This window comes from Saccostrea echinata, unplaced genomic scaffold, assembly GCF_033153115.1.
Source record: "Saccostrea echinata isolate AGI-Se365-2 ecotype Australia unplaced genomic scaffold, CSIRO_AGI_Sech_v1 ptg000048l, whole genome shotgun sequence".
NCBI classification, from domain to species: Eukaryota; Metazoa; Mollusca; class Bivalvia; order Ostreida; family Ostreidae; genus Saccostrea; species Saccostrea echinata.
The window spans coordinates 92,336-120,189 of NW_026889797.1; the positions used below are offsets into that span (position 1 = coordinate 92,336).

The 27,854-nt window shown below is 32.0% G+C and overlaps 1 protein-coding gene across 1 annotated transcript; it reads left to right on the top strand.

The window, feature by feature from the left end:
• The first annotated feature begins 83 nt into the window (after positions 1 to 83).
• LOC133203104 (salivary glue protein Sgs-3-like) lies at positions 84 to 16,445 on the top strand. The gene is made up of 10 exons (XM_061338953.1): positions 84 to 137; positions 447 to 548; positions 873 to 944; positions 2,137 to 2,275; positions 4,333 to 4,421; positions 5,683 to 5,757; positions 10,114 to 10,222; positions 12,060 to 12,178; positions 15,300 to 15,453; positions 15,943 to 16,445. The coding sequence occupies exons 1-10, from the start codon at positions 84 to 86 to the stop codon at positions 16,443 to 16,445; spliced, it is 1,416 nt and encodes a 471-aa protein (XP_061194937.1).
• The last annotated feature ends 11,409 nt before the right edge of the window (positions 16,446 to 27,854 follow it).

The window sequence follows — 27,854 nt, forward strand, 5'->3', positions numbered from 1 at the left end:
ATGTAAGTATATATATCTTGCAAAACATTTACACTCTTTTGCTTTGATTTTAAACTTTCTGAAATTATAAGTAAGGAAGAAAAATGAAAAATAAAGAAATATTTGTTTTTTTGGGGGGGTTTGATGTAAACAAAGGAGTAAATCTAAATAGGAAAAATATCATATCATTTGATTAATATTTACAAATGGCACAATATAATTATCCAAATGAACAACTCAAGGAAATATACAACCAAGAATAATACAATATACATGTAGGTCAAGGGAAACATACATTGCAGATAAAGCGCTGTAAAAATTTAGTACAATTCCTGTAAATTAAAAATCAGTCCAATAAATTAATTACCTTTAAAAGCATTTGTCCAATAAATTAGGAGATCTGTATTTACATTTTGTTTTACAGTGATGTACGCTTAAGCATTATTTACTTTAGTTGTATAGTATAGTTTATTCTTACAGCCTTGTCACTGGGCCCTCGGTGTCTGAGCTGTAGCGGAGTACCCATCCTAACAGATTGTAACAATATTGTGGAGTGTGGAAATGGAGAGGTGAATATCTGGGGGTGGATCTGATCGGAGAGAGATCCAGAGAGATCGAGAGAGATCGAGAGATCATTGCAAAAATGTGCATATATGTTTGCCAAAATCTTAAATTTCAGCTTAAATTGACAAAATCAAATTTAATTCATGATTATATCAGTATTCAAAATCAAAATCACCTTCAAAATGGCTGGCAATTGATATTTAATCATGTTATCAAATTGAAAGCAGCCAAATGAACAGCTACAACGAAAATGGTACGACTTTCATTTTGTTAACTTTCATTACAGACTGCATTTCCAGGAAGAGGTTGATATTTTTTTTCTTTTTAAGGGATGCTATACACGGAAAGTTACTACAGACGTTGGGACTATTGTGTACGAAGCGGGTTGCATCAGTATGCAAGTAGGTAAATAAGGATATCATATACAGTAAAACATGCTTATAGCGAACACACTTATAACGAATTGACGCTTTTCATTTCCCATGACTTTAAAATATATTGTTAACTTATTGGATGTAACGAATTACGCTTATAACGGAGCAAAATCGTCCGTTCCTGGTACTTCGTTATAAGCGTGCTTTACTGTATTCTTTTTAAATAAAGTGATCGAGAACTGTAATATTCAGATGTCAGACAGATGTCTACGTAATGACCAAGAATATAAGACCTAATAAACTAAAGAAGTAATGTACGAGTTCGATTTACTCGAAACACCATTGAACGAAGAAACTTTAATCATAAGGGAAAAAATGAAATGGTACTTCCGTTTCGGAAGTTAATGAAATTCTTGTGCATAGAAAGAAAACTTTTTTTCACATGTAGCTATATAAATGATTGTATCACAAAGTAAATGCATTAGGCAAGCTCATTCGTACTTAACATGTAATGGTAAATTTATATGGACTGTAAATTCATAGTAAACAAAGTTGTCCGTCGCGTCATGTGTGCTAAAATGGTAACATTTACATGGTGCATCACATGGAATCATTTGAGATTGGCTGAAGTCAATCCAAAAATGGGGTCTCTAAATAAATGCTTTCTTAAATTCTGGTGACGGATTAATAATTACATGGAATGTGGAATGATTCTTATGAAATAGTGGACAAATCGTACGTGTATTAGCTTTTTTTTCTGTATGGTATTGTCGAGTTTCTTTTCGTTTATATTCAAATGGACTGGTACAAATGTAGGTCTATTTGAAAGCTAGCTATTAGTTTCCGGGGGGATTTTGAAACGTCCGCCAATCTTTTGGTTATGAGCAGAAATATTTCCTCTAAAGAAAATATTCCGATTTAGTCATCATTACCGAGCATTAATCAAACGAGGATAAAACTAAATAACAAAGCATCCTTTTTAAATTGTGATAAAAAATTACATGATTTTCTTGCATACCGGTATTGAACAACGCGTTTCTGACGAAGAAAAAATATTTCTTAATTTTGTTTTCTCCTCACACAATTTTTGACCTGATTCAAAGTGTTTTTTATGCAATGTCAGCATGATAAAGAAAGAAAGATGTGTTCAAAATAACTGCCACCAGTGAGAAAGATTGAATACCTGACCTAATGCTTTTACATTTTTCCTTATTTTAAGGTCTGTAATATTCTGAACATTCTTGGAAAAAATTCCGGATTGGGAAAAAGAGACATTACAAATTGTTACGAATGCTGTTCTGGCGGAAACCAAACCGATGCCGGAAGTACTCCATGTAATACACACCTGTGTGGAATAGGTAAGAACATTCTACATGTATAATGTTGATAAAAAGCTTATAGTCACAAGACTGTTACAGTACGTGGAACTTAAGCAAAGAAATTATACCAAGAGTAATCCAATATATAAAAAACTATGTATTTTGTTATACATATGTAGTTTATAAATATAGATCTTATAGTATTTATAAACGCATAAGAGTGAGTTGCACCTTCTTGTAAATTCATATTGGTATATATTCAGGTCTTCATTTAAAAACCGAATTTTTACCATCTCTCTTGCCACCTGAGATATGTGTGAGATTTCTGAGATTTCTCTGAGTTATCTCCGAGATATATTTTATGTGTTCCAGGGATATTGATCAGTCACATCTGTGAGGAACAGAGTGTTGTAAAAGCTGCTTTGGCCTGTAACATGAAACTGAAATCAAAATTGGAAATCTGGAAAGGACAATAACTGATAGTTAAATGTACATAAAAACAAACCAGCCAATCCCTGTCAAAATCAGAATTGATTTGATATGCATGTACACGTTTATCAGAGATTGGAAGGAGATGATGAACTAAGGGGATTTTAAAATCTCATTTTTGATGAAAAATCATGACATGTTTTGGTGATCAGATATCAGTTGTGACCGGTCGACAGGAGATACTTACTCCTCCTGAGTACCTGATCCCAATTCTGGAATTTCGGCCCTGTTCACATATTTGCATTCTTTATAGTTTTTTAAAGATGGTTCGCTATTTCTTATCTTCACCTTTTTCATTGCATCTTCTTTGATACCAAACTCAATCAGAAGATATCCTAAGCTTCACATATCTCTAGATCATTGTTGCTTTGTTATATCGTTATTACATTTTTCATTCTACAAACACTACATACAAAATGCCAACGAATCAAACCAGTAAAGTAAAAATTCAACAATTTTCATATCAGTTCATCTATGATTTTGGTCAAACGTCAAAAAGATTGGCCAACTTACATCAAATTGAATTATAATGTAGAATTTCCGGTGTGACGGAACCCTAACAGAAATATACTTTATTAAACTATAATTTACTTTAATAGTTAACTGTGGTTTCAAATTAATAGTTAACTGTGGTTTCAAAGTTTTTACTTTAGTAAATTAAAGTATTTGAAAATTGAATTTTAAATTGATATTTCATTTTTGCCAAATATTGAATGGGATTTGATTTCAAAAGGAAATACTTCTTATATATTTACATATTTCATATATTTCGAAAGCTTATGTAATTAAAATGGAATTATATAAATATAAAGGCTCTAACTCCCTCAAAAAAGTTCTAGAGTTGAGTTCCCATAGTAAGTCAAATAAAGCATTAATTTTACTATAATAAATCAAAATAAACTATAGTAAATTTTTGTTTAGGATGTGCCAGATATTAAAACGAACGATTGCTTTTTCAATTAAAGATGGCGTCCCGTGTAGAGTTGTACTCCTTCAAACACCTCTGAGGTGGACTAACGTCAAGGTGTTTCCCGTAAAATTAAAAAAAGAGGAGAATCAAGGATCTTTTGAAAATAAAGTAAAAGTTCTGAAAGAATACGAGCCTTGAATAACAATTGACCAAGCACATATTTATCGGGTTGATATTAGTGATACAATGGCAAAGGTGTAAGTCGATGAAAGAGAGTGATAGAAAGTCATTTTGTTGAAATCACTTGCTAGTTAGGATGAACAAAGCAGTCATTAACTGAAGTTGGGCCAATATATGTTTGGTGTTTGGCACTCATACAACATTGTTCGGCTTCGGGCAACATTCCTGTCATTTCCAATTGTTTCACTCATGCAATGGACTTTTTTTTTTCAAGCAAAGCTGTTGTACGTGTAAAAAAATTAAAACTTTTCAATGATCAAAAATTTACAATAGTGATGTTTTTGTTTCGAAAGCAATTTACATTTACTTTTTAATGATAAAAATTATGAATGTATTTCACAATTATTACTTTTTTTTCCTGTGTTGTAGTAATGGACGAATTGCTCTGTGCACATGTACCAAGCCCCAAAACAAGTTTAAGAAGACACCAGCATTTGAAATTTTACTTTCATTTTAGGTGATCGACCGGAAGAAAAATGTTACCAGTGTGCAGATGTTCTAGATCCTTTAGATTGCAGAACTACTGGGTACTGCAACCTGGACGAGGTAATTTGTGATATATTCGAATTTGAGCAAGGTTCACTTAGAACCTTTTTTTGGCTGTGTGTATTTCTTAAAAAAACAAAATCTGTTCCAGTTTTTGTTGACAATATATTAAATATCGCTTGGATTCCTTGTGACGGCAAATATATTGAAAATGAGGTTATTATTTCACTAATCAATGTATTTCGTGAACATGGATTTCCTCAGTATTCCCAAATCTTGAAAAATTTCTTAAAAATGGTCAAAATTTTAATCTATTGTTCAACATTTTGCATAGAGCCCAACACCTGATCCAAAATGTGCTATTATTTAATGAAAGAACTGTTTCTGAAAATTACAAAATCTGTTTTATATTTTGGATCGAGGAGTTGGCTTATACTTTAATTCTTTGCAGATGGTACTCAAATACAGCTGATTGACTTTTATTGATTATAGTTTTAATATCTTTAATTAACACAACTCATATTTCCAGCTTTCTTTGAATATTAAAGATATATTCTTTAATAAACATATCATTACACTAAGTATTATTTCTAAGATATTTAATACTTGAAAGTGCAAGGTTGCATGACAATCAAATACTCCCTAAATTCTATGTTCATAATTTTCCAAAAAAAGCTTTATACAGGTTTTTCTAATATATTGACCTGAGACGTTTTTGCCATATATAATTCATGAATGAAAATTTTGAAGATTATTTCATTTCACAAAGATTACTGAACTTATGGTGATATATTAATTTGGAAATTAGCTGACATTAATTTTTGAACATTTGGTAATTTTTCATTTGACAAGATATTAACGTACGATATTTTTACAGAGTTTATTCAAACATATAAAACACCCGGCAACCTTTTTATGTTTTCCCCGCTTTCTTGAATTACCTCGGTTTGCTCAATTTCATGTAACTGAGTTTTCTGCATATATTACTTGAAGTATAGTTTTTACCTAAGCAATGCAATGTTTAACAGATTTATTGTAGAGGTTGTATAGATTTTTCTATACTTCTAGTTATCTTATGACCTTGTAATATTTTTCTTAAGGGATTACTCAGACATTTTCTTGCAATAGTAAGCACAGTAATAAATTGCTTCTTAAAGTCTACTAAATAATCGCCAAAAGGTCTGAAAAGTCGCTGAATGTCAGAGCTCTTCCATACAGTCACCTCTCAGTATACTTTCAGCCACCTTTAGTGTAGTTAATTACTGAATGGGAACAGCGGTAGTTACAATCTGTGAAATGTATTTGATCTTCTCTTTGCCAGCAATGTTTTACAGAGAAGAAGACTGATCACGCAACAGGAGAGGTTCGATTTCACCTGGGATGTCAGAATAACAGGGTAAGAACCCCAGTCATAACCCTAACCCTTAAAACTACCCCCTAACCCTACCCCCTTACTCTAGGTTTATTTTTCCGTATTTTATACATGTTACAGACCCTGAAACGTGCTACTACCCCAAAAAAGCGTGTGACTTTCGTGCGCTTTTCGTGTGAGCTCCAAAGCGTTTCGTGCAAACCGTGTAGCGAGCGTGCGAGAAGCGTGTGAGAAACGTGCGACTTTCTTGTGAGAACCGTGTGAGAAATGTGTAGGATTCATTCGGAACTCTTTTTATTTTAAATATGGCTATTGATGGATCAACATGTCATTCTGTGTTGTTTGTAACTAATATTATTCGAATATATTATACCGATGGTATTTTAAGAGAAAAAAACTACGGAAACAACAAAATAAAATTACTCGGTAATGTATTACATATTTGTTTGATTTTTATTCTTTTTTTATTTAAATAAAGAAGGAAAGAGAATATGTTCAAAGTAATTAATTATACGCACATCAATTTTAAGGTATTTGATTCAATACATTTTTTTAAAGGGAGCAATACTGAACATCGTTTTAAAAAAAATCATCAATAATCCGGTCTTGTCCTTTTCATTCATTTATTTGAATCTCTTCACCATTTTACAGTTGTGGTATAGAGATATTACAAAAACATATGGGTGATTAATGCAAAATAGTAGATAGATAAGGCAGGCGTGAAATATAAAATACTAAGTTTATTGCGTTGCTATAAATGTTAAGTATGGGAATTCTAGGCCGGGGAGCACAATTATTTTTTTTCTTTCTAAACGAACATAATTTTCTTCTATTACAAGATTGTGATACAAATAATTTTTAAACGATGAGTCACTTATAGTCCTTTTATGCATAAAATTGGTTGATTAATAATTGTCTTATAAATGAATCATAATTCACATGCATCGGCAAATACAAGGTCAAATATTTCCAGGGGAGGGGGGGGGGTGTTCAAATGTAAACACAAACTTTGAGTTTTTGTTATTTACATGTTTTTATAGATGATTTTCTTTTTAAAGAAAATATTGTTTTTTTCGGGGTGCGCTTGATGCACCCCTTAAAAATGTATAGGAATCTTCTTTACACTTCCGACCCTCTTCTTACGACTGTGATCAAGGTCGTTTACAACAGCGATCACGTGCTCCACGTGCCGGGAACTGAAAACTTGTTCTGCTACATGTACATGTATTATCTTTTGTCAATCATGGCTAAGATGACACCCGACAATTACGATTGATTTTTAATTCGTGAAATCTAATATTTGTATTAGTATTTAATGGGTAAAAATAAATACCCGTGGATTTTATTTCTTAAATTTATCGAATTCTCTGTAAACAGTGAATTGATTTGCCAGTGTATTCGTGAATAATAAATATAAAGAAAAAAATCCGGAGTAATTATATATTAGTTGTTTTATTAATCACGCAGTTCTAGAGCATTTTTTTTTTGTTTTTAGGACACTGGACATGTATTCATGTATATTGAATGTATTGTTAAGAGCCACGACTATTGATTACATTTTTTTTTTGCCTAGACGGAATCTGAAATCAAGGATTTTACAAGGTGGTGGGTATATTGTTTTTATTTGATAAACACAATGCCTCAAAATGGAGAACTAAAGCATTACAATACCTATTCCCCCGGCTTCTCTACCATATTAAATTTTAATGCTAAGTCAAAGTTTGATTCTGTAATGAAGCGATATATTTACCATTCTAATTAAATTGCAGTTAATGAATTACACGTATCTGCTCCCGCTGGAGATATGGATATCCTTTTTTTCTTAGAACGGGCATTTGTTTCTGTAAATTTTTTTTCCCAGTGGTATACTTACTGAAACAAGTTCCAGTTATATTCAGCCATGAACAGAAGTAAGATCTCGGTAATCTACCCCCCCCCCCCATCCTGCACAATGTTCTTATTTGATTTAGTGTACATATTACCTTTGCAAATTATAAACAGGAACTAATTCAATCACATGAAAGTATTTATTTACTAAATCAAAAAAAAAAAAATGAATAAATCAATCAATAATTAAAAAAAAAAGAAAAAAAGAAAAGGAAAGAAAATCAATCCGATTACAGAAATCATACACAATTTAATCAATTTTTTTTCTTCAAATCAATAACTGGATTTATTTGTCAGTAATAAAACGATTTGTTATCAAACTATAATTGTAAAAACATTGAATGCTGTAAAGATTATGAATTACAAATATAATTATTTTTTTTCAGTGCGTACATGTAATTTGGAGTCTAGTGAAAAAGTTTTGTACATAGACGATGATACATGTAGGCATTTCACCGAGCGCGTCACATTCTCAATAACAACTTTATTATTAATTAAAAACAACTTAACATTGTGCATTTTTATCTGTTAATATCGTACTGGTGTAGCGAGGTCTAATCCTAACTTAATCTGAATGATTGCAATTCTTAAATCATCTTTGATTAATCCGTAATTTACTTGATTTAAATAAAGTCCGAGAGATTCCGAATAGAAAATCCAGATCGAGGCCAAAACATGTACAAAGCGTGTGAGAAACGTGTACAAAGCGTTTCGTGCAGGCTTTCGTGTAAACCGTGCAGCCTTTCGTGCAAAGCGTTTCGTGTAAACCGTGTAGCGTTTCCTGCAAACCGTGTAGCGAGCGTGTACCGTTCGTGCAGCGAGCGTGTGGGGAAGTAGCACGTTTCAGGGTCTGTCTTTTAAAGACATCTTTCTCTGGGCACCTATATTTTTGATGTCTGAACTTGACTTTTGAAATTGACTTTCTAATGAAAAACCTTAACATTGGTTATTATCTGAGGGCTGGTGCCAGGGCTTTCATATTACATATCCTTTCAACGGCAATAACGTAATAAATCCTGTATAAATATGTGGCCAAGGGTGATGTCCTGAAGGACAGCCTCAACGTAATAAAACGGATATAAAATTTCAGGTTCATATACCCAAGGATCTTTACCGAAGAACTGCCAGATTTTGCACTAAGTCTTAATATTCAATAACGTCTTATGATTTTTAGAAAACATAATTTGAAAAATGAAATTGACATCGACGTCATCTTTATAACAAGAAGTGCAGACACAAACGTGGTTTAACTTTCTTTATAAAATAGATTAAAAATTGCATAATTGACATTTTGCAAATATTTAGAAAAACTGTATATTACATAATCCACAAGACATTAATAATTACAAGTATTTTTATCTTGTTTTACATCTCAGTTTGTCTTGTGCCACACTAAGCTACACTAAAAAAATTCAATCTACCCAAGCATACTGTTATATATATATATATATGTATTATGTAACAAAATATATATCTAGAGAAAATTACGCAAGAAAACAGTTCCGTTTTGCTTACAACAACGATAAATGTGCGTTTTAATACGTTACAGTTTTTACAACTTTTCATAAGCTAATACTGAAACGTAATATAATCAACAGAGGACGTGATTGAAACGTCACAATACGTTACAACTGTTTTCATGACTTCACATATCTACATCGAAGCGTACTAGAACGTAACCATTAGGAACATCTATCGACTCTAGAACAACTGTTCCACGTTTACGTTTAAATGTATGATAAGTTTATGTGAAATATATCATGAAACCAAAAAAAAAAAAAAAAAAAAAAAAAAAAAAAAACTCGTTATAACGCTATGGTTAAATATATATATATATATATATATATATATATATATATATATATATATATATATATATATATATATATATATATATATATATATATCCGTTTTATTACGTTGCTGTTGTCCTCGAGAAAAACACTCTTGACTATATGAACACGGAATTTTATATAGGTTTTATTACCTTACGGCCGTGCGGCTCCAGAAGTGCCAGGACGTTGAAAGGATATGTGTATTTCTTGTGACAAGGTTTTTTTCTTGGCAACATTATTTTGGACCTTATGAGCTTGACCGTCGAGTTTTACCTACTTTTAAAGAAAACATTCACCTTCACCATGAGTTGTCATACGGGGTCATCAGTGTTTCATAAACACTTCTTGTTTTGTCTGCTTGTACAATATAGGAATAGGAACATTTTCAGTTGGATTTTTTGTTGGCTTTTCTTTAGTTTTTTCCCAAGTAATTGTGCTCACATTATTTAGTTACTTAATTTGTTTTTATTCTGTAGTTATTTTCCAGTATGCCTTAACTTAGGTTTCTACCTTTCTCTATCGAACAAAAACAAAACACGATTAGCTCTCTGACCCTCGAAACCAAATTCTTGAATCTGTAAGCATTCTAACATTTGTTTTTTTTTTCTGTTTGCTTTTATATAGACCAAAAAATCTGTTTTCTTTTGCTACTTTTAAGGTATGCTCTTCACTAAGTCTCTACCCCTCTCTACCACACTCCGGCAGCTGTAACGAGTGCTGTGATCATGATTACTGCAATATAGGACTTTGTGGTCTGGCTTTATTGGGTAAACAATTGTATTTTACTTTAAAAAATTACCACAACATCATCTCAGGTTGGCTACTCATAATGGATTGAACTTTTTTATTTCCAGTAATCTTCCGTGATTTCAGATGCTCATGACCTAGAATTAAACAGCTAATATGATTTTAGAATGAATAAACAATATAATTCACAAAATAATTTTGAAAACTTTACAGTAAAAAAATCTAGTGTGCAAATTAAAGGTGATAATAGATGCTCAAGTTATAAAGATCAAATAAGGAAGCGTTAAAAAAAGATGATATATTATTTGAATAAATTTCCATTCTTATTCAGGCCTCAATTGCAATATCATAACCCCAAAAACAGACTTGAATTTGAATATCTTAAGTTCTATTTTACATATGTGCATACAAATTGGCAGGATGGTGTAATACACAAATTCATATACATATGGAAAATTTTGTTTCATTATCAAAATTATTTCAAGAATCATGTTGATTTGAAATCGTGACTTAAGGTATGTCACTCGTCAGCTTTTTAGAAAAGTTTTGTAGAAATCCTTAACTTCAAAACTATTTATTACAATTCATTTTTTATAACATATTTAAATTAAACAATGCAAATTATTCAACATTCAATTAAAAAAGACTGCTCACAAATTCATAAAGAAGGAAGATTTATGAGGGGCTATTTCTTGTGGTGGAAAGATATGTACAAGAGAATTACTCAAATCTACACAAATCTTGTTAAATTTAATATCTTGGACCTTTAGCCCCACATATTTTACTCAGAGAATATTTTCTGTTATGATATTCTAGGAATATAAAAGATAAGTATCAATTGATATTTGTAGAAAAAAATTACACATTCACTCAACAGACCTTGCTAAGAAATAAAGATATACTTAAAAAGTCAAGATAAAATTAACACCGTTTTTTGCCTGAAAATCGCACATTCTGACCAATATCCCAAAATCAACATCACTGACCCAAACTTTTTCTTTCATTATTTGAAACAATACGATACTTCCAACCGAACAGCACTCAAGTCATAAAAAATCTGATAAAAATATTTTATTGATTTTATACCCCAAATATGATATTTTCTTAGTGCAAAAAGGTCACACAATAATTTATGCGCAATAATCTGCATGATTTGTTCAATGATAAATATCATTCAGCTATTTTACGAAAAATAAGATTATATTTATTGCCATAATTACATCTGATAAAATATGATTAAGATTAAAGTAATTAACCAATGAGTAACAATTTAAGTGCTAAAAGCTTAAGGTCAACTTAATTGTTCTGTAGTTCAGTAAGATGCACACTGAACCCCCCCCCCCCCCCCCCCCGCGCATTTTCTTTGCGATTTTGAGTCATGCTATATGAGTACTTATCTAAAATATCTAATAATCCCTGATATAACTAATTCTGTGACATACCTTAAGACTGTTCTAAGTTTATGGTCATGGGGCCAAATATGCTTTCGTTCCATAAATGTCCTTGTCAGGATGAAATCATAATTAAAGGTATCTTCCAAGAATGATTGGTAAGTAGCTGATTAAGAATCTCTCGTGGTCATTTTTTGAACTATCTCAGCCTCCTGGCTCTGAAAAAAGTTAGGAAATTGCATTATTCAAATTAGTCAAATTATAATGAAATACACACATGTAAGTCAAAAGATTAGTCAAATATTGTACCTGGAATATGTATATTTTCCTTTATTAAAATAGTAAATAATGAGAGAGAGAGAGAGAGAGAGAGAGAGAGAGAGAGAGAGAGAGAGAGAGAGAGAGAAATCTGCCGTTATGAAAGAGTTCCATGGGAGTGCGTTTTACTGTATTTTTCTTTCTATAGGAAAACCTCACTTTATAACGAAGCCGGATAACTTCACAGTTGATCCGGCCACAAGTGTCACACTTAGATGTGCGGCGGATCCAAAGACAAACGCTACCATTAAATGGTCTTTTGAACCGGTAAGTATCAATCTATATGTTAGGAACATTTTTCGTTTTTATTCCATTCGATTTGTTTAAATGAAGGAGATCAGAACAAGTAAATAGCCTAATTGACTCATTTATCCTGTTGATCTGAACGTGAACTTTAATTTATACAAACCACTTTGGATATGCATTGGATATGAATTTTCAGATAAGCTTATGATGTCCATTTTCAGTATATCCAATTGTAATTAATTTTTAAAAAGCGACACGATAGATACTTTTCTGAAGGCCTGAATTAGCAAGAGCTATTTCCTGTTGACCGCCATATTGGAGGTCAACATGTTCATATTCCTTCAATATTCAACCAACTTTAACTTTTTATACTGGCCATTGTGGGTTAGGAAGCGTTGTTTTTCTGAAAAATATACATTTGATAAAGCGTCCTTTATTTCATAATTTTTATGTTATAAAGATTTTTTCCAAATATTCGTGCTACACCCCCTTAAATTTGGTACGACAAACAGGAAAAATTACCAGGTTGACCACCAAGGTGGCGGCCAAGGGAAATAACTCGGAGAGAAAATACGTCATACGAAAACTATCTATATCAAGCAAGACTTACATGAAGACAATCTTGATTTATTTTATTTGATTATAGTTTTTCTAAAATAAATGAAGTATAATATATAAGATGAGGTCATTTTTCATCTGCAATATGTTCCTTATGAAAATGATGGTGAACTTTAGCCAAATGGGGGTTCAAAGCAAAGATTATACTCATTAAGTCATCGTTTTCCCTTTTGACAAACATGGATTCTATAAACTAGTTGTTAGCAACTAACTGTATGCAAGTATAGACAAAAATAATTAAAACAGTAGAACCTAGTCAACTGGAACCAACGAGGGTCGAGAAAATCTCCGAGTATTTGAAATATTTGGATTAAATAGATAAAGAAAAAATGGTTTGAACTTCAACTAACTTCAAACTAAGAAATGAATTTGAATTATCAAGGTTCTAGATATTGAAGTTCAACTTTATTTCAAATTTCAATCAACTGGATTTTGTAAACACAGTTCATATTGAAGCATTTTTATTTAGTATATCAAATACCGGTCGCGGAAACTTACTGTTGAGGAGCTCGTTTCGTGATCCGGAGGTTCTGCGTTCGATTCTCGTTCCCGGGGCCGCGTCAATCAAAAGACGTTTAACATAGGTAGTAATTGTTTTATTTCCAAACGCTCGGCACTACAGATAAAAATTACGGGTCTTTCGGATGACACATTAGAAAACGAGGTCCTGTTGGCTCTAGACATAGGTCACAATTTATGGCACTTCAACTGAAACAGGTGACATCTCTTCATGAGTAGAAAAAAAAGAAATCACGAATGGCACGTCAAACAGCATATGTTCAATCAATCACCTAGGTTATCGAATGGAAGTTATTGTAAACCTGATACATCCGGTTGATTGTTTATACCATGAATGAATAGGTACTCAGCCACAAGTATCCTCGGGGACTGACTATCCACCACCATGTTCGCCTAGATATTGAAAGTTTAAAACAATCCTCCATCATGTTCATGTTCTTCTTCACCCCACAATTATAGTCCAGCTGGACGCTTCATTACTGGTGAAGTAGATATAGATAATATTGACGTCCTTAAATCAATTATTTTTAAGGAGCCAAAATTTAGGTATCCCACATCTTTCAACTGGCATCGTAATTTCATAAATACACTGCATTATGAATTATGTGGAAGATAACGCCAGGCGATGGGCCAAACATGAAAAAGAAGAGTATTGTGCAATATATTGGAGAAGTGGTGTAAATCAGATGTTTAAAATTCGAAGGAACCTTTATAAAATTTGAAATCACATAATTTCACCAAAATAAATAACATCAAAAGTTACCACTTTTCAACTCTATATACAATCATTCCATACGATAAATTAAAACCAAGGCTTTTGGACATTGACACCTATGACAGCTCATTTTTCAATAAAATTGGAACTCGTAAATTTACTGGCCTTGTCTTTGGTCATTTGCAAAATTATTTTGTTAAAAAACATTCTGATTGTACACAAAAGTCGTCTGACGTTGATATTAAAAAGATGCTGTAGTTACTGATTGACCATATCTAAGTGGTTTTCGGAGACCAGGTCGTCCAACAATCTGTCGGATTTCCCATGTGTACTAATTTCGTCCCGTTATTAGCAGACCTTTTTTTGTATTCATATGAAGCAGAATTTATTCAAAATCTTGTAAATGAGGAAATAAAAAACTTGCTGTGCATTCAACTCGACATTTAGATATAACGACGACATGTTATCAATTAACAATAGTTATTTCCATTCATATATCCCAGTGAGCTTCAAATAAAAGATACTTCAGAGTCTGACGCATCTGTTTCATATTTGGATATTTTACTAGAAAAAGACGTTAATGGTAACCTAACAAGAAAGCTTTATGACACACATGTGATGACTTTTACTTTTTAATCGTCAATTTCCCTTATTTGAGTAGCAATATACCCTAATCACCTGCATACGGGGTTTATATCTCTCACACAAGAGCATACTCTACGTACGAACAATTTCTAAAACGAAGTTATTGATGAACAAGTTGAAAAAAATAAGAATATCAACAGTCTCGCTCAAAGTAATAATTTTGCAAATTCTTTGGTCGATACAATGACCCTGTCAGCAAATACAAGCCTACCATTAAATCAAACGCTGACTGACGTTTTTTCACACCAATTGTTAGGTCATTATTTACACTGAGTTCTCTACACATTTTCTTTTTTCCCGATCAAGACAAGGAGCACAAGGCTAGTGTAATGGGTCGGCAGGGGATGCTCAATCCTCCATTGCTCCTGATCCCACCTCTGATGTTTCAAAGGTCCGAGTTTGCGCTGCTCCTGAATTGTATTGTTTGAATGGACTTTTGAGCTTGAATTCTGTTCGTTATCTCCATATATTTCATCAATTATATGTACCTATATAAATTGACTTTTTATTTAATTTTCGTCTGGCATAACCCGGAAGCGTGCGATGTATCATTATGATTATGTGCCTAGTATATAACGAAACGTTTGTTAGCATATTGATATACTCTATTAGGGAACTTAATTTTGTCTGAATTATTTGGTTTAGCTTGTGAATGGTGTATCAACTTCTCCAAATGGTATTACTCTCAGCAACCAACCCTCCTTGACATTGTCAGCGGACGTGACATCTTTTGGCACGTACACATGCACTGCTACAAATGTAAACGGTTTCATAACAGCAAAAGGATACATTCAGCCGAGTAGGTTAAATTCTGATTTTTTTTATGCCGAGTCGTATGATTTATTGATATTTTTGTCATTTAAAAATACATTTACACTGAAATATTTTTATCTAAATCACTCAATATTCTTCCATTGTACACATTTTCCAACTAATTTCCTTTATAGTTCTACGTTTCCTCCTCTTTTCTATAACTTGGAAGTGTAAAGTTGCCTCACTTTTTAACTCTTCAAAAATATATCACTATTAAAATTGTACTTCTTAAAAAAAGAGCAAGTTTTCAAGTTGATAAATACGCATTGCTTTTAAAAATAATACAATGTAATTAAAAAAAAAACCCTTCTGTTTTACTTACTGTCTTAAAAAGATCTTACAAATAAATGCAACTGTAAAATATGAATAAACATATGTTGTGAAAATAAAATGAAAGCCATTAGAGTTTTTAAACCTGTCAAAGAAGTTTATTGAACAACAGAATAGTAATCACGTATTTATTTTTTTAACCAAGAATTTCATAGCACAACAACTACAACAATCAAGCCCACTACCACAACAACCACGCCCCCTACTACAACAACTACGCCCACTACCACAACAACCACGCCCACTACCACAACAACCACACCCACTACTACAACAACCACGCCCACTACTACAACAACTACGCCCACTACCACAACAACCACGCCCACTACTACAACAACCACGCCCACTACTACAACAACACCCACTACCACCACAACTATGCCTACGACATCTTGTCCACATGGTTGTTGTGACAAAGACGCACGTTGTAGTGATTTTACATTTGTATCTACGATCTGTCTTGATCCCTCTAGGGGACACCTTTGTGAGAAAACCTGTGGACTGTGCTCTCACACACCTGCACATACAACAAAGCCCCCTTGTATTGATACAGATCCGAGATGTTCTGATTTTAGTTTTGTGGCTGTTGCTTGTTTAGACAATCAGCAAGCTAAGACTTGCCCAAAAGTATGTGGAATATGCTAGGCGTTATGGTTATTTCGTATTTTTGTCTGTGAATAAACCAGTTCTTCGAAAATAAATAAAAAGATTGAGTTATCATTTAAACAAAGTGTGCATATGATTTGCTTTATCTGAAGAGGTTTTATATCATCAACAAAGCAATGCGACACACAGCGTTCACTTTGCCCAGAGTCTTTTGTCTGTTCGTCTGTCAAATAGTCCATTTATTATAACAAATCTTTAGAACTGTAAAAAAGTAGCTAGAAATTTGAAGTGTTGCTCACAAATTGCTGGTCTCAATAGATTACATAAATTACCATGCTTGCTAGTTTTGATCTTTTACCTGACCTTTAATCGATCGGGGTTCTTTAATGTAGCTTATTAGGTCGAGGAACCTACCTTATATTGAAATTGCTATTATGACACACAGCGGACCTCACCATACACAGTTGTCAATTCCGCTAAATAAATGTTGATCTTAAACATGTTTACATTTTCCAGCACACCCGTGGTTCTTGCAAATAAACGAGGTAATATTAATTAAAATGCAAGAAACACAAACAATTGAATCTCATTTCATTGCATTTACAAAATATTCAAATATTAGGTTGTCACAAACGTGTTTCATGCTTGCATTAAGAAAAGAAGTTTTTCTGAGTTAAATAATGTATTCAAATCCTATCACAAAACTATTACAAGACTAGCATTTAAATCTTGAAATGGCCAATACATGATAATACGCGTGGATATCTTTATGACTATAATCTTGGTCAAGAGAATACATGTGAAATTTGTATTCACTGATACAACAAAACGGGAATACAAGCTGTGGTCCACATGTCGCCTTATACGATATGAATGTGTAAGAAAAGTAGCATTCTACGTTTATAAATCAGGTACATTGTACTTGTTTATGTGAGCATGGAAATAGTAGATAATATAGAAAATATTTTATTTAATTTGTAAAATGCATGAAAAAAAAAATAAAATATGTGCCTCAAAGAACGAATAGAAAAAATTAACACAAAACTTCAGAAGTATTCTTGTTATGATCCATAATGCAATACATCTCGTTTAGCCGATTGGTCAATGTGTAAATCAAGTTCGTGTCTAATTTAGTATTTGAATATATTCTGACGTCGGAAAAAAAAGTTTCCTTGGCCTGTTCATAACAAATGCGATATACACTCTTTTTCGATCTATGAGAAGTAATTTAAGTCATTTACATTGCTTGTTTTAAGTTACATGCCCGACATCTAATACTCGTGTGCTACTAAATAATAAGTAGCCACATTTTTGATTTTTCTATATCATTCATGTTGCCATTGCATCTACAGATGTGTCATTTTAACACTTTAATTATGATATAACGGAAATTATGAACTTCGATAACTTTTTTAACCTAGATTGAACTGCACTTGATTAGTGGTACATAATCCAAAATAACAAGAACAATCAAGGTTTCATTGTAGAACTTTTTAATTAGTTAGTTTGTTTGTTTGTTTATTGTTGTTGAACGTCCCTCTCGAGAAATTTTCACTCATATGGAGAGCTGCAAATTTTGATCTATACTCGGCACTCAGGGTCATTGAGCAGTGAGGGATCTTTTTTCGTGCCAGCACCTACTGAGACGCGGGACCTTGGTTTATACGGTCTCATCCGAAGGACCGGTCTCCATTTCCTGGAGTGGGATTCTAATCCGCGATGTAAGGATCAACTCCTTACTCTGTGACTGTAGAGCAAACGCTCTAACCATTTAGAACTTGAGTCAATAAGGTATTACATACAGACTGGACCGCCGTTTCTTTGCCTGTAAACTGTGAACCCTGCTGCAACCAATTCCTGTAATAGTATCTGTTAGTAAAAGGGAACATAAAGTGTACATCATCCTTACCCTCTATTTCTATGGGAAAAGGCCACGATCCCTGTAATTAATGCATAGAAATTTTTCTTTTACTGCTGGGTCAAAATATGCACTGAACAGGGATTCAGAAATATAATAATTGTGTCTTCTGATTTTATTTTTGAGGTTCAACGAAAGTTTTTTTTCACCATAAACTGAAATTGTATGGAATCTGTCAAAATCTTTGATTCATCAAAACGTAGAAAGCAAAATATATTACACAGTGAGATATATATATATATATATATATATATATATATATATATATATATATATATATATATATATATATATATATATATATATATGAATAATATAAACGCATGGTATTGATTTACACTTCGAACGCGGTCGCTTTTCGCTGAAATTTATCTTAACATCTTTTAAGTACTTTTAAGCATAGACAGAAAAAAACCAAGAAATCTGCATAATTTTCTGCCCGTTGATTCCACGGAATTTCCTTGGGGAAAAGTACAGTACCTCAGAGGGGGAAGGTATTTCTTTATATTTATTCATAAATCCTTCATAAAGCCTTAAAACCTATCAAAAATAAGACATATGCAAGGTTAGTAAGTGTTTGTCTCAAAACTCCAATTTTAAGCTCATAGATACTTTTTTTGTAATTTTAACTTGCTTTATATTTCTTCTTGATACAATATACATATCCTTGCTGAAGTATATGCTTCAGTACCTTCATGCAAATAGTATTTCAAATTTTGTAATAGATTTCCGATAAGAATTAGAATTACTCTCTAGAAATCACTTTAGTTTTGTTGTTACTCTTTCTAGATAATATTCTTTTATGTACAGAATGTTATTCAGAAACACTCAATGTACGCAAGTACAGACTGATAATAGTCAATTTATTGAGTCAGAGTTCAGGCTCTTATCTTTTTAGTTGTAATGTGCATGTAAAGAGATGAACATTTATGGATTTCTTACATCGAGAGAAGGTAAATTATAAGAGGAATTTTTTTAAATAACAAAAGATGAATTTATTAGTTTTTCTTTTGCTGATTATGTGGAAAGCTTATTTGAAAAAACCTCTAAAAGTATGAGAGTTTACCAGTATATGGGTAATATTTGGGAACTTTCCAAGGATTGTACATTTTTACCGTTTCTCTATCATGTTTATATCATGTTTAGATGGATTTTGGTGAAAGTGAACTATGGCCCGACGTTTAATTGGAATGTCTTATTTTGCAACTTTACGAAATTTTCTTAAAATATTAATATTCATCTGTAAAGCAGACCTATAGTTTCATGCTCATTAAACATCTGTCTGATTGTATGAATCCTAGGCATCTTAAAGCACGGCAATGGAAGTTTTGATAAAAAATTATTTTGTTATGTTGGAAATTTATATACATTTATTTTCATAAACTGCCTTAATTAATGAAAACACCACAGCATTGTCCATGTGAGGTTTGATTTTTATTTACATAAGAGTTCATATATTCTATTGAATTTAAGGTTCATTGAAACTCTGACAAGATAGATAACTCTTAATAATATAAATGTCTATTATTGCTAAACAATTTTGTTAAATTGAAAAGTCTATTATGTCCAATCTTGCCTCTCAAGCTATGCGAAAAATGTTTGCATTTTACTTATAAATGCATTTCCTCAGGAAAACCCTAAAGAGTTAAAGAAATATTTTATAGGAGAGACCAGAGGGTTTATGAACCTTAATTTGCATTTTCATTTTCTTTATGATAGCGCTCACAGAAACTAAATGTATCATAAATAAAAATGTTAACACAGATATGCTCTAAAAACTTCATGGAATTCGTACATGTCAGATATATCTACAGGGTTAATAGGATAAGTTTGTATTGTAGAAGGAAATGGTAAATTCATACTTACAACACGCTTATCTTTGAGCCAGTGATAGACAAAAATGAATGGTCACCTGGATGATACAAATAATTGATACATTAAATCAATTTTATCTCCTGTTTCTGTTTTGTTATATCCGTACGCATGTACCGTATCGTCTTGATTTACTTATTGGTTTAATTGCATTCTACACTAAATCTTTTTCTATAATGGTGCTGTAGATACATCGGAGAGAACTCTAATCTTTAATTTACTAATCGACAAAATGTAGCATACTTGCAACATTCAAAGTATGCCTGGCATTATGTAAGGTAATAGTACAATACCTGTATACCTAAATCTGAGAATAAAGCTGTCAATTTTTACGCATCTGATCACACCAACACAAAAGAAAAGAAATTACTACAAATATTTGATAATAGAAAAAACGTAAAAAATGCAGAAAGTAATATGGAATCCCTGGACAGAATTCCTAAATTAACCATTTTTGAGCTATTGAAGAGACATTTTAGTATTAATATTTCAAAACATCTCTGCATCCACATGACATAACCATGAAATTGAAGAAAAAAAATTCTTCCATAAAATTGCAGGAAGGGGTTACAATGACAAGCATAATTTTAAAAAGAAGCCTATTAATTGCACGCTCGCTATAAACGTCCTCTTTTGTGATAAGTCATATGAAGAGTTACTGTTGGCTAGACCGCAGATGTGTTCCAATTTAAACAAAGTATAACAAACTGGACAAACATTATACATGTTAAGTAACCATACGAGAATTCTTTAAACTAGAAAAGAATATTACATGCAGACATTGATTTGACATAGTTTTGATACTGGTGATAATGCAGAATGAAATTGCCTGACATCTGGTCTAAAAAAGAATGTTTCCTGGTTTTTTTCTTGTCGATTGAAATTGATGTAAAGTATTTGGTCAATTCTGTATTCTCTTGCCATTACTAGATTTTTTTTTTATCTTAAGTTTGTACAAATCTGTAATAACATTTTAAATTGAAGAATTCTCTTTATTTATAGGGCCCAAGGTCAGTTGCCTGTGCATACTTGTGTTATTTTATCATTTTGAGGGTGCGTATCTCCTTGTCTCTTATAAATAAGACCGTTTCTTCTTTGAAACGGAAGATATTGTAGAATATTTGTTAAAAAAGAGTTAAAGATACTGTAGAATACTTGTTAAACGCTTTTTTGAAAATAAAAACAAATTAAATTCCTGTGGTTGATATTTAGTATAACGCGTTTTCGATATATGAAACTTACATTTTGAAAAGTGCATTTGATTCTTTTCATTGTTAAAAAAATATTGATTAATATACTCATATACTTCCTGACTACTCTGGAATGTCTTCAGTCTCCAGTTGTCTTCAAGTATGTTACGTATGTCATCATGTTAGGGATTTCTCAGCCTGCCAACAGAACGTACGAGTCTGCCCTCAAGGAGAGGTAATCGTTTTGAATTTCAGAAAAGGAAAGATATATTATAATTTTATCAGTAATATGATATACATTGTTGCATAAAATACCCCTTAAGTAAATTTTATTGATGAAATAATCTAAAAAGTTTTGCGAAAACTAAAGAGAACACAGAGAGGCACGGATGTCCTCTTTAATTGTTAAAGAATTGTCTATTTTTCGAGGAAAATCATATTTCTTATTTTCATATTTCATCCGACGGTCTTGAATGACAATACCTTGTTCGAATGCATGTTTCTATTTTGAATTATACTGATGAATGCCACTTATTTTAAAAGATGATATAGTTATTTTAGATGAAACTGTAACAGAAAAAAACGAAAAAGTATCGTATCCTAAGTCCCAGAAAATCTAATTTATTTTCTCAAATACTAGGAAACATTTCTCAGTAAATTTCAGGTTTGAAAATACTCAAATACATAATTATGTGAATGAAAAATTTGAATTGACAAGCTCAGCGTCACCTTTTAGACTATTTCGTATTGAAACCAGTGGACAACAGTCTCATATAAACCTTTTGGCATTGTTATTTCAATTTATTTTTTATTTAAAAGGATTGCTTAGGGATTATTTAATCTAATTTAGAAGGGAAAAGGTCGGATTGTCAGTTTTACATACAAATATGCGTCCTTTCCAGGCAGTTGCCTTATAGCTAGGCAATTATCTTTCAAAAGAAATCGGTATTCAAAATTTCAAAAAAAAAAAAAAAAATATATAAAAAAAAAAGTATTCAAAAAAAAAAAAAAAAAAAAAAAAGAGAAGGATCTCTAAATTTGAAGAAAAAGATTTATTCTTATTTCTGGATTTTACTTCTTGTCTATTAATTCTTGTATATGTTACAATGAAATACAGTATTCAAGCTCAAAAGTCCATTCAAACAATACAAATCAAGAGCAGAGCAAACACGGACCTCTAAAACTTCAGAGAGGGGATCAGGTGCCATGGAGGAGTGAACATACCCTGCCGACCTTGTCATGATCGAACAAAGGGAATAATGCGTAGAAAATTCAGTGTGTAAATAATTGCCTAACAATTAGTATGAAAAACTTCAGTTAGCATTTGACTTATTGGAAGATTTTATATGCTGACAAAGTCATTGTATTACCATAGAACTTGCGAAATGATGACTTCAATCAGCACTGTTAATATTCTAGTGTCATCAACTTGATTGTCAATAGCTTGCCTTGATTTAGAAACTGTTCGTACGTAGAGCATGCTCTTGCCGATCGAATCAGAGAAACATAAACCCCATATGCAGGTGATAAGGTTATATTGCTACATAAGTAAGAAATGTTGCTGATTGAAAAGTTTTTCATTACGTATATCATAAAGCTTGGTTAAGTTACCATAAAGTCTTTTTTCTAGTAAAATATCCAAATATGAAACCGAAGTGTCAGACTCTGCAGTATCTTTTATTTCAAGCTCACTGGGATATATCGAGTCGACACTTGAATGGAAGTAACAATTGTTAATTGATAATACGTCGTCTATATATCAAATGTTTCCTTCTTCATGTATAAGGTTTATAATAAATTCTGCTTTGTTTGAATACAAAAAACAGGTCTGCTAATAACGATGTGCAATTGGTATCCATGGAAATTCCGACAGATTGTTGGAAGACCGGGTCTCCAAAAACTACATAGATATTTTCAGTAAGAAACTCAAGCATCTTTTTTAATGTCAACTTCAGAGTACTTATGTGTAAAATCAGAATGTTTTTAACACACTAATGTTGCAAACGACCAATGACAAAGTAAGTTAATTTACGAGTTCCATTTTTATAAAAAAAAAGCAGCTATTAATGATGTCGAAAAGCTTCGACTCCATTCCATCGTGTGGAATGGTTTTCAATGTGTTAAAACGCGTCGTATATTTTGATTTTATTGATTTTGGTTAATTTTGTGATTTCAAATTTTCTAAGAGTTCCGTGGAGTTTTTAAACATCCACATCTGATTTACACCACTTCTTCTCGAATATATTGTTTTACAGTACTCCCGAAAATTCTCCTTTTCTTCTGTTAATATTTTAGTGAGGAGTAAAGAAAGAGGCTTGATAGAACATTTACACGAACCCGCTATGAATCTTTGTAAGGATTTTTATGAAGTTTAGGAATCCAATGTAGGTATGGTTATTCAAATTCATTTTGAATTCAATGCTGAAAATATTTAAGACTGAATATGATTTTGAAGAATCTCCTCCTTAGACAGGGAGCTATAAGTATGAGTTGGATTACCACTTGCAGAATCAAATCCAAGTTCCTCTAAAAAAACAATAAAAATAAGGAGTCTGACAAAGTCAATTTTGTTACCTGCTTTGTCAGCTGGAACCAGTACAAACTGATCGTGTAATATAATTTTTTTCCACTTCTGAATTATTGAAGACAGAAGGATAGAAGGTTTTCATAATGCCCCTCAAATGCTTAATGCGAGACAATAAAGAAAACTGGACACTTGCTTTGAATTGAGCTTCAAAAATCAAGACATTCGTTTAGAAATTAAATTTTGAAGATAAAAAGGAACATTTTTTTTTAAATTGATCTGTTTTAAATTCGGACCAATGCTAGTTTCCTTTTTCTTTTGGTATTTCAAGTGATCAGGTAAATAATGAGACAATACATTATGAATTTGTTTCTTTCCGGAGTTCATTCTTAACCGTGACCTTTAGAAAAATACCTTATAACAATTCGTAGGAATCATTGTTGAGACTGCTGCTGAAAGTGAATGGGGGATATTGTGAACCAAAGAAAGGAACTTGGCAAAAACCCAAAAAATAGAGGCCATTATTTTTAGACTGAATTGCCTACGCATTTTTCCATTTACCCGATCTTGACACAGAGAAAACGGTGAGTGTGACTGGTCGACAGGGGATGCTCACTACTCCAGGGAACCTGATCCTACCTCTGTTTTCAGAGGATTTTATCTACTTACAATTTATATTGTTTGATTGGATTTTTAGCATAAATTCTGTTCATATATGTTCACATTCGATTAAAGATTCACAACTATTACGCTCTTGCCAATCGGTCTGAAATTTCCGATACACATGTACTCATACATATGAAAATTAGCTTTGTTGCTTAGACTTAGAGGTGAACAGCAAGCTATGTACACGTGCTACAGGGGATATCACAATGAAAGCCTTTTTGAAAGTCCAAAGCTATTTACGAGCAGAAACAGCTTGTTGGACGAAATACTGAACATGATTAGCGCTCATTCATTTGTTAACCCCACATGCAGTAGTGATATCGTAATCATCCATACCAGACTGGGATCAAGATGCTATATTGCAACCACTATTGAAATAATAACAATTATTTCAATAGTGGTTGAGAATGCACTTCAAACAAAACAAACTTTACAACCACCATTGAAGTATCAACACTATTACTTCAATAGTTGTGGAGAATACATTTTTAAAAACGAAACAAAATTTACAACCACTTTGAGAAACCAACCACTATTGAAATAATTATTTCAAAAGTTGTAGAGAAGTTATTACAAAACCAAGTACACGTTGCAAGCATTATTGAAATACCAACCACTATTGAAATAATTTTTTTAATAGTGGTTGAGAATGTATTTCAAAACCAAGCAAATTTTGCAACCACCACTAAAATACATCACTTTAAAATAATTATTTCAATAGTGGTTGGAAAGGCATTTCAAAACCATACACACATTGCAACCACCATTGAAATTCCACATACTATTAACATATTTTTTTTCTTTAGTGGTTGAGAATGAATTTCAAATCCAACACCATTACTTAGCAACTATTAAAATAACGAATAATACAGATTTAATGCTCAACTTGTAAATCAATTTAACACATGAATATATTGACTTAAATAAATGATATGTTGATATATGTTTTCCTGTCTTTTTTTTTTTTTTTTTTTTTTTTTTTTTTTTTTTTAGAAATCACAACCAAATGCTGATATCTTTCATTTAACAAAGTACCTAATTTCAAACATAGCATTTAATGCCAACTTTATATAATGTAGAAGCACACATTTTTGTTGGGGTAATTTCGTTGATTTGTCATCTAAAAACGGCTCGTGGATATTTAATTTTCTTGTTTCGAATTAACCCTATTCAATACATGTATATAGTGATATAAAAATTTCGTGTGGGATTTAATTTCGTTGATAATTGTTTACAAAGAAATAAACGAAATTTAATCCCCAGTGATTATTTCTGCATCTACAGTATGCAAGCTTCAAATAATCATATTATAGATGTTCCATCCTTGATTTCATTTCGGGAAAGTAAAGGTGTTAAGTACATGTAGTTTTAAAAATAAGATATAAAAATTCTTAGTTATATTGAGAAGAAAAATGGCTCTATAGACTTTCTAATAAAAAATTGTCATGTCGAACAAAGAGACCAAATAGTATGCTTCGTTTTATCTCAAAAATGTTTTTACACTGAAACGTAAACATTTCCTTTTTTTGTTCCATCAATTTCAGTGCTCTCAACCTAGCATTTACCTACACCCTATCTCCTTCGTGCCAGCATTCGTGGACTAAGTATTGTTTTTAAATGCATTCTGAACCATTATTGAAATAATCATTTCAATAGTGGTCGTAATTTCAATAGTGGTTGCAACAGCGCTGCTTCCTTATATCTGAGGAGGATTGGGAAGCAATTATGCTTGGTGTTGCAGACTGCCTGGCGTAAAAGATGAAAGAGATGACCACTCATTTAGTATAAGCCTTTTGTATCAGAACTTGATATAATAATTATGATGTACAATGTGTTTAAAATAATGGTGGTAACTTGATTACATATTTGTATATTTCAGCTCAAATTTAATCTTTACATGTACAGTAGTGATTTGTGTTGATAGATAATATAATTTCCAATGCAGAGGTAAAAAAAAAAATGCCTGTCTGTCTATTGTCCTTTTGAAGTTCGGGTCTTTGCAGGAGCATCCATTTAGAATAACTGGTTTTGAGACATATTTTACAAAACTTTTTACAGATATGCTTCACATCAGAAAGTTTGAGTAACTATGGATTTTTGGTTTACAGTGCTGGTTGTGCATCCAGGCAGGTATTGATATGTTTACTTGGATGAATATCTCATATAAAAAGATTTTAAGCATTACAATTCACTTAGTGTTTTTAATAATTCTGTCCTATCTTGTTACATTTCATTGCTTAGACCTGTGACTCTTTGAGCACAAGTAGTCTTGAAGGGCCAAATAAACATGGTACTCATGCACCAGTTAGACCTAATAACATCGTAGGCAAACGAACAACAAGGACTTGCTATCGTTGTTGTGAAAACGAAGGAGATATGTATCGGCTCTGTAATATGGATCGATGCAGCATGCAATGTGAGTAGATTTGGTTCTACATCTCTTATGATAACTGTAGTAAGCTACGTTGTGCTAAGCAGAAATGACTAGTAGGGATTGAAACCAAAAATAATAATGATTATGTTGACGATACAAATAATCATATCAATTTTAATAACAATTATAAAAATTGGTTACATAAAAACTTGAGATTTTTTTTAACAGAAAGAAGGAATAAATAAAATTAAGTTAATATTGAGTTGATTTGTTGAAAGTAATGATTTTAATGAAGTAAGTTTTTCTTTTCTGCTCACTTACGGATTAGGTTTTTAAGGTAGTAGAAAACAATCAGGAAATCTGTTTAAACGCATTCCTTATTAAAAAAAATAACACCAGAAACAAAATCACTATAATGTGAATTATCAATAATCTTTCTAAGAAGAAATTGTAAGATATGACATTTTCGACAAATTTTGTTAAAAAACTAGAGACATTCTATCAATTGGCCATTCTGGGGCCTACATTTTAAAAATGTGTTTGTTATCTACATACCATATGATCGCCTGTTATTAAATGTCAAGCTCTGGGGCTCGTTTCTCAAAAAGGCCTACGACCGGGCGTAAGCTTAGTCCGGACTTAGTCAGTGACTAAACCCAAAAATCAGACTAAGCAGCGTTTCACAAAAAGGCGGAGACTTAGTCGAGACTAAAGTTAAGCTTAAATCTACGCCTGCTCATGAGTAGGCGCAAGTTCTTAGTCTGTTCACAACTTGAAAAAAGTGGCAAGTGTTTTGATCATAAAGAGATAAAAGAATAATTATTTTGTACGTATACGATATAAAACCTGATATACCTATTCATGTATACATATATGATATTCGAAAAATATGTGAAATTTTCAA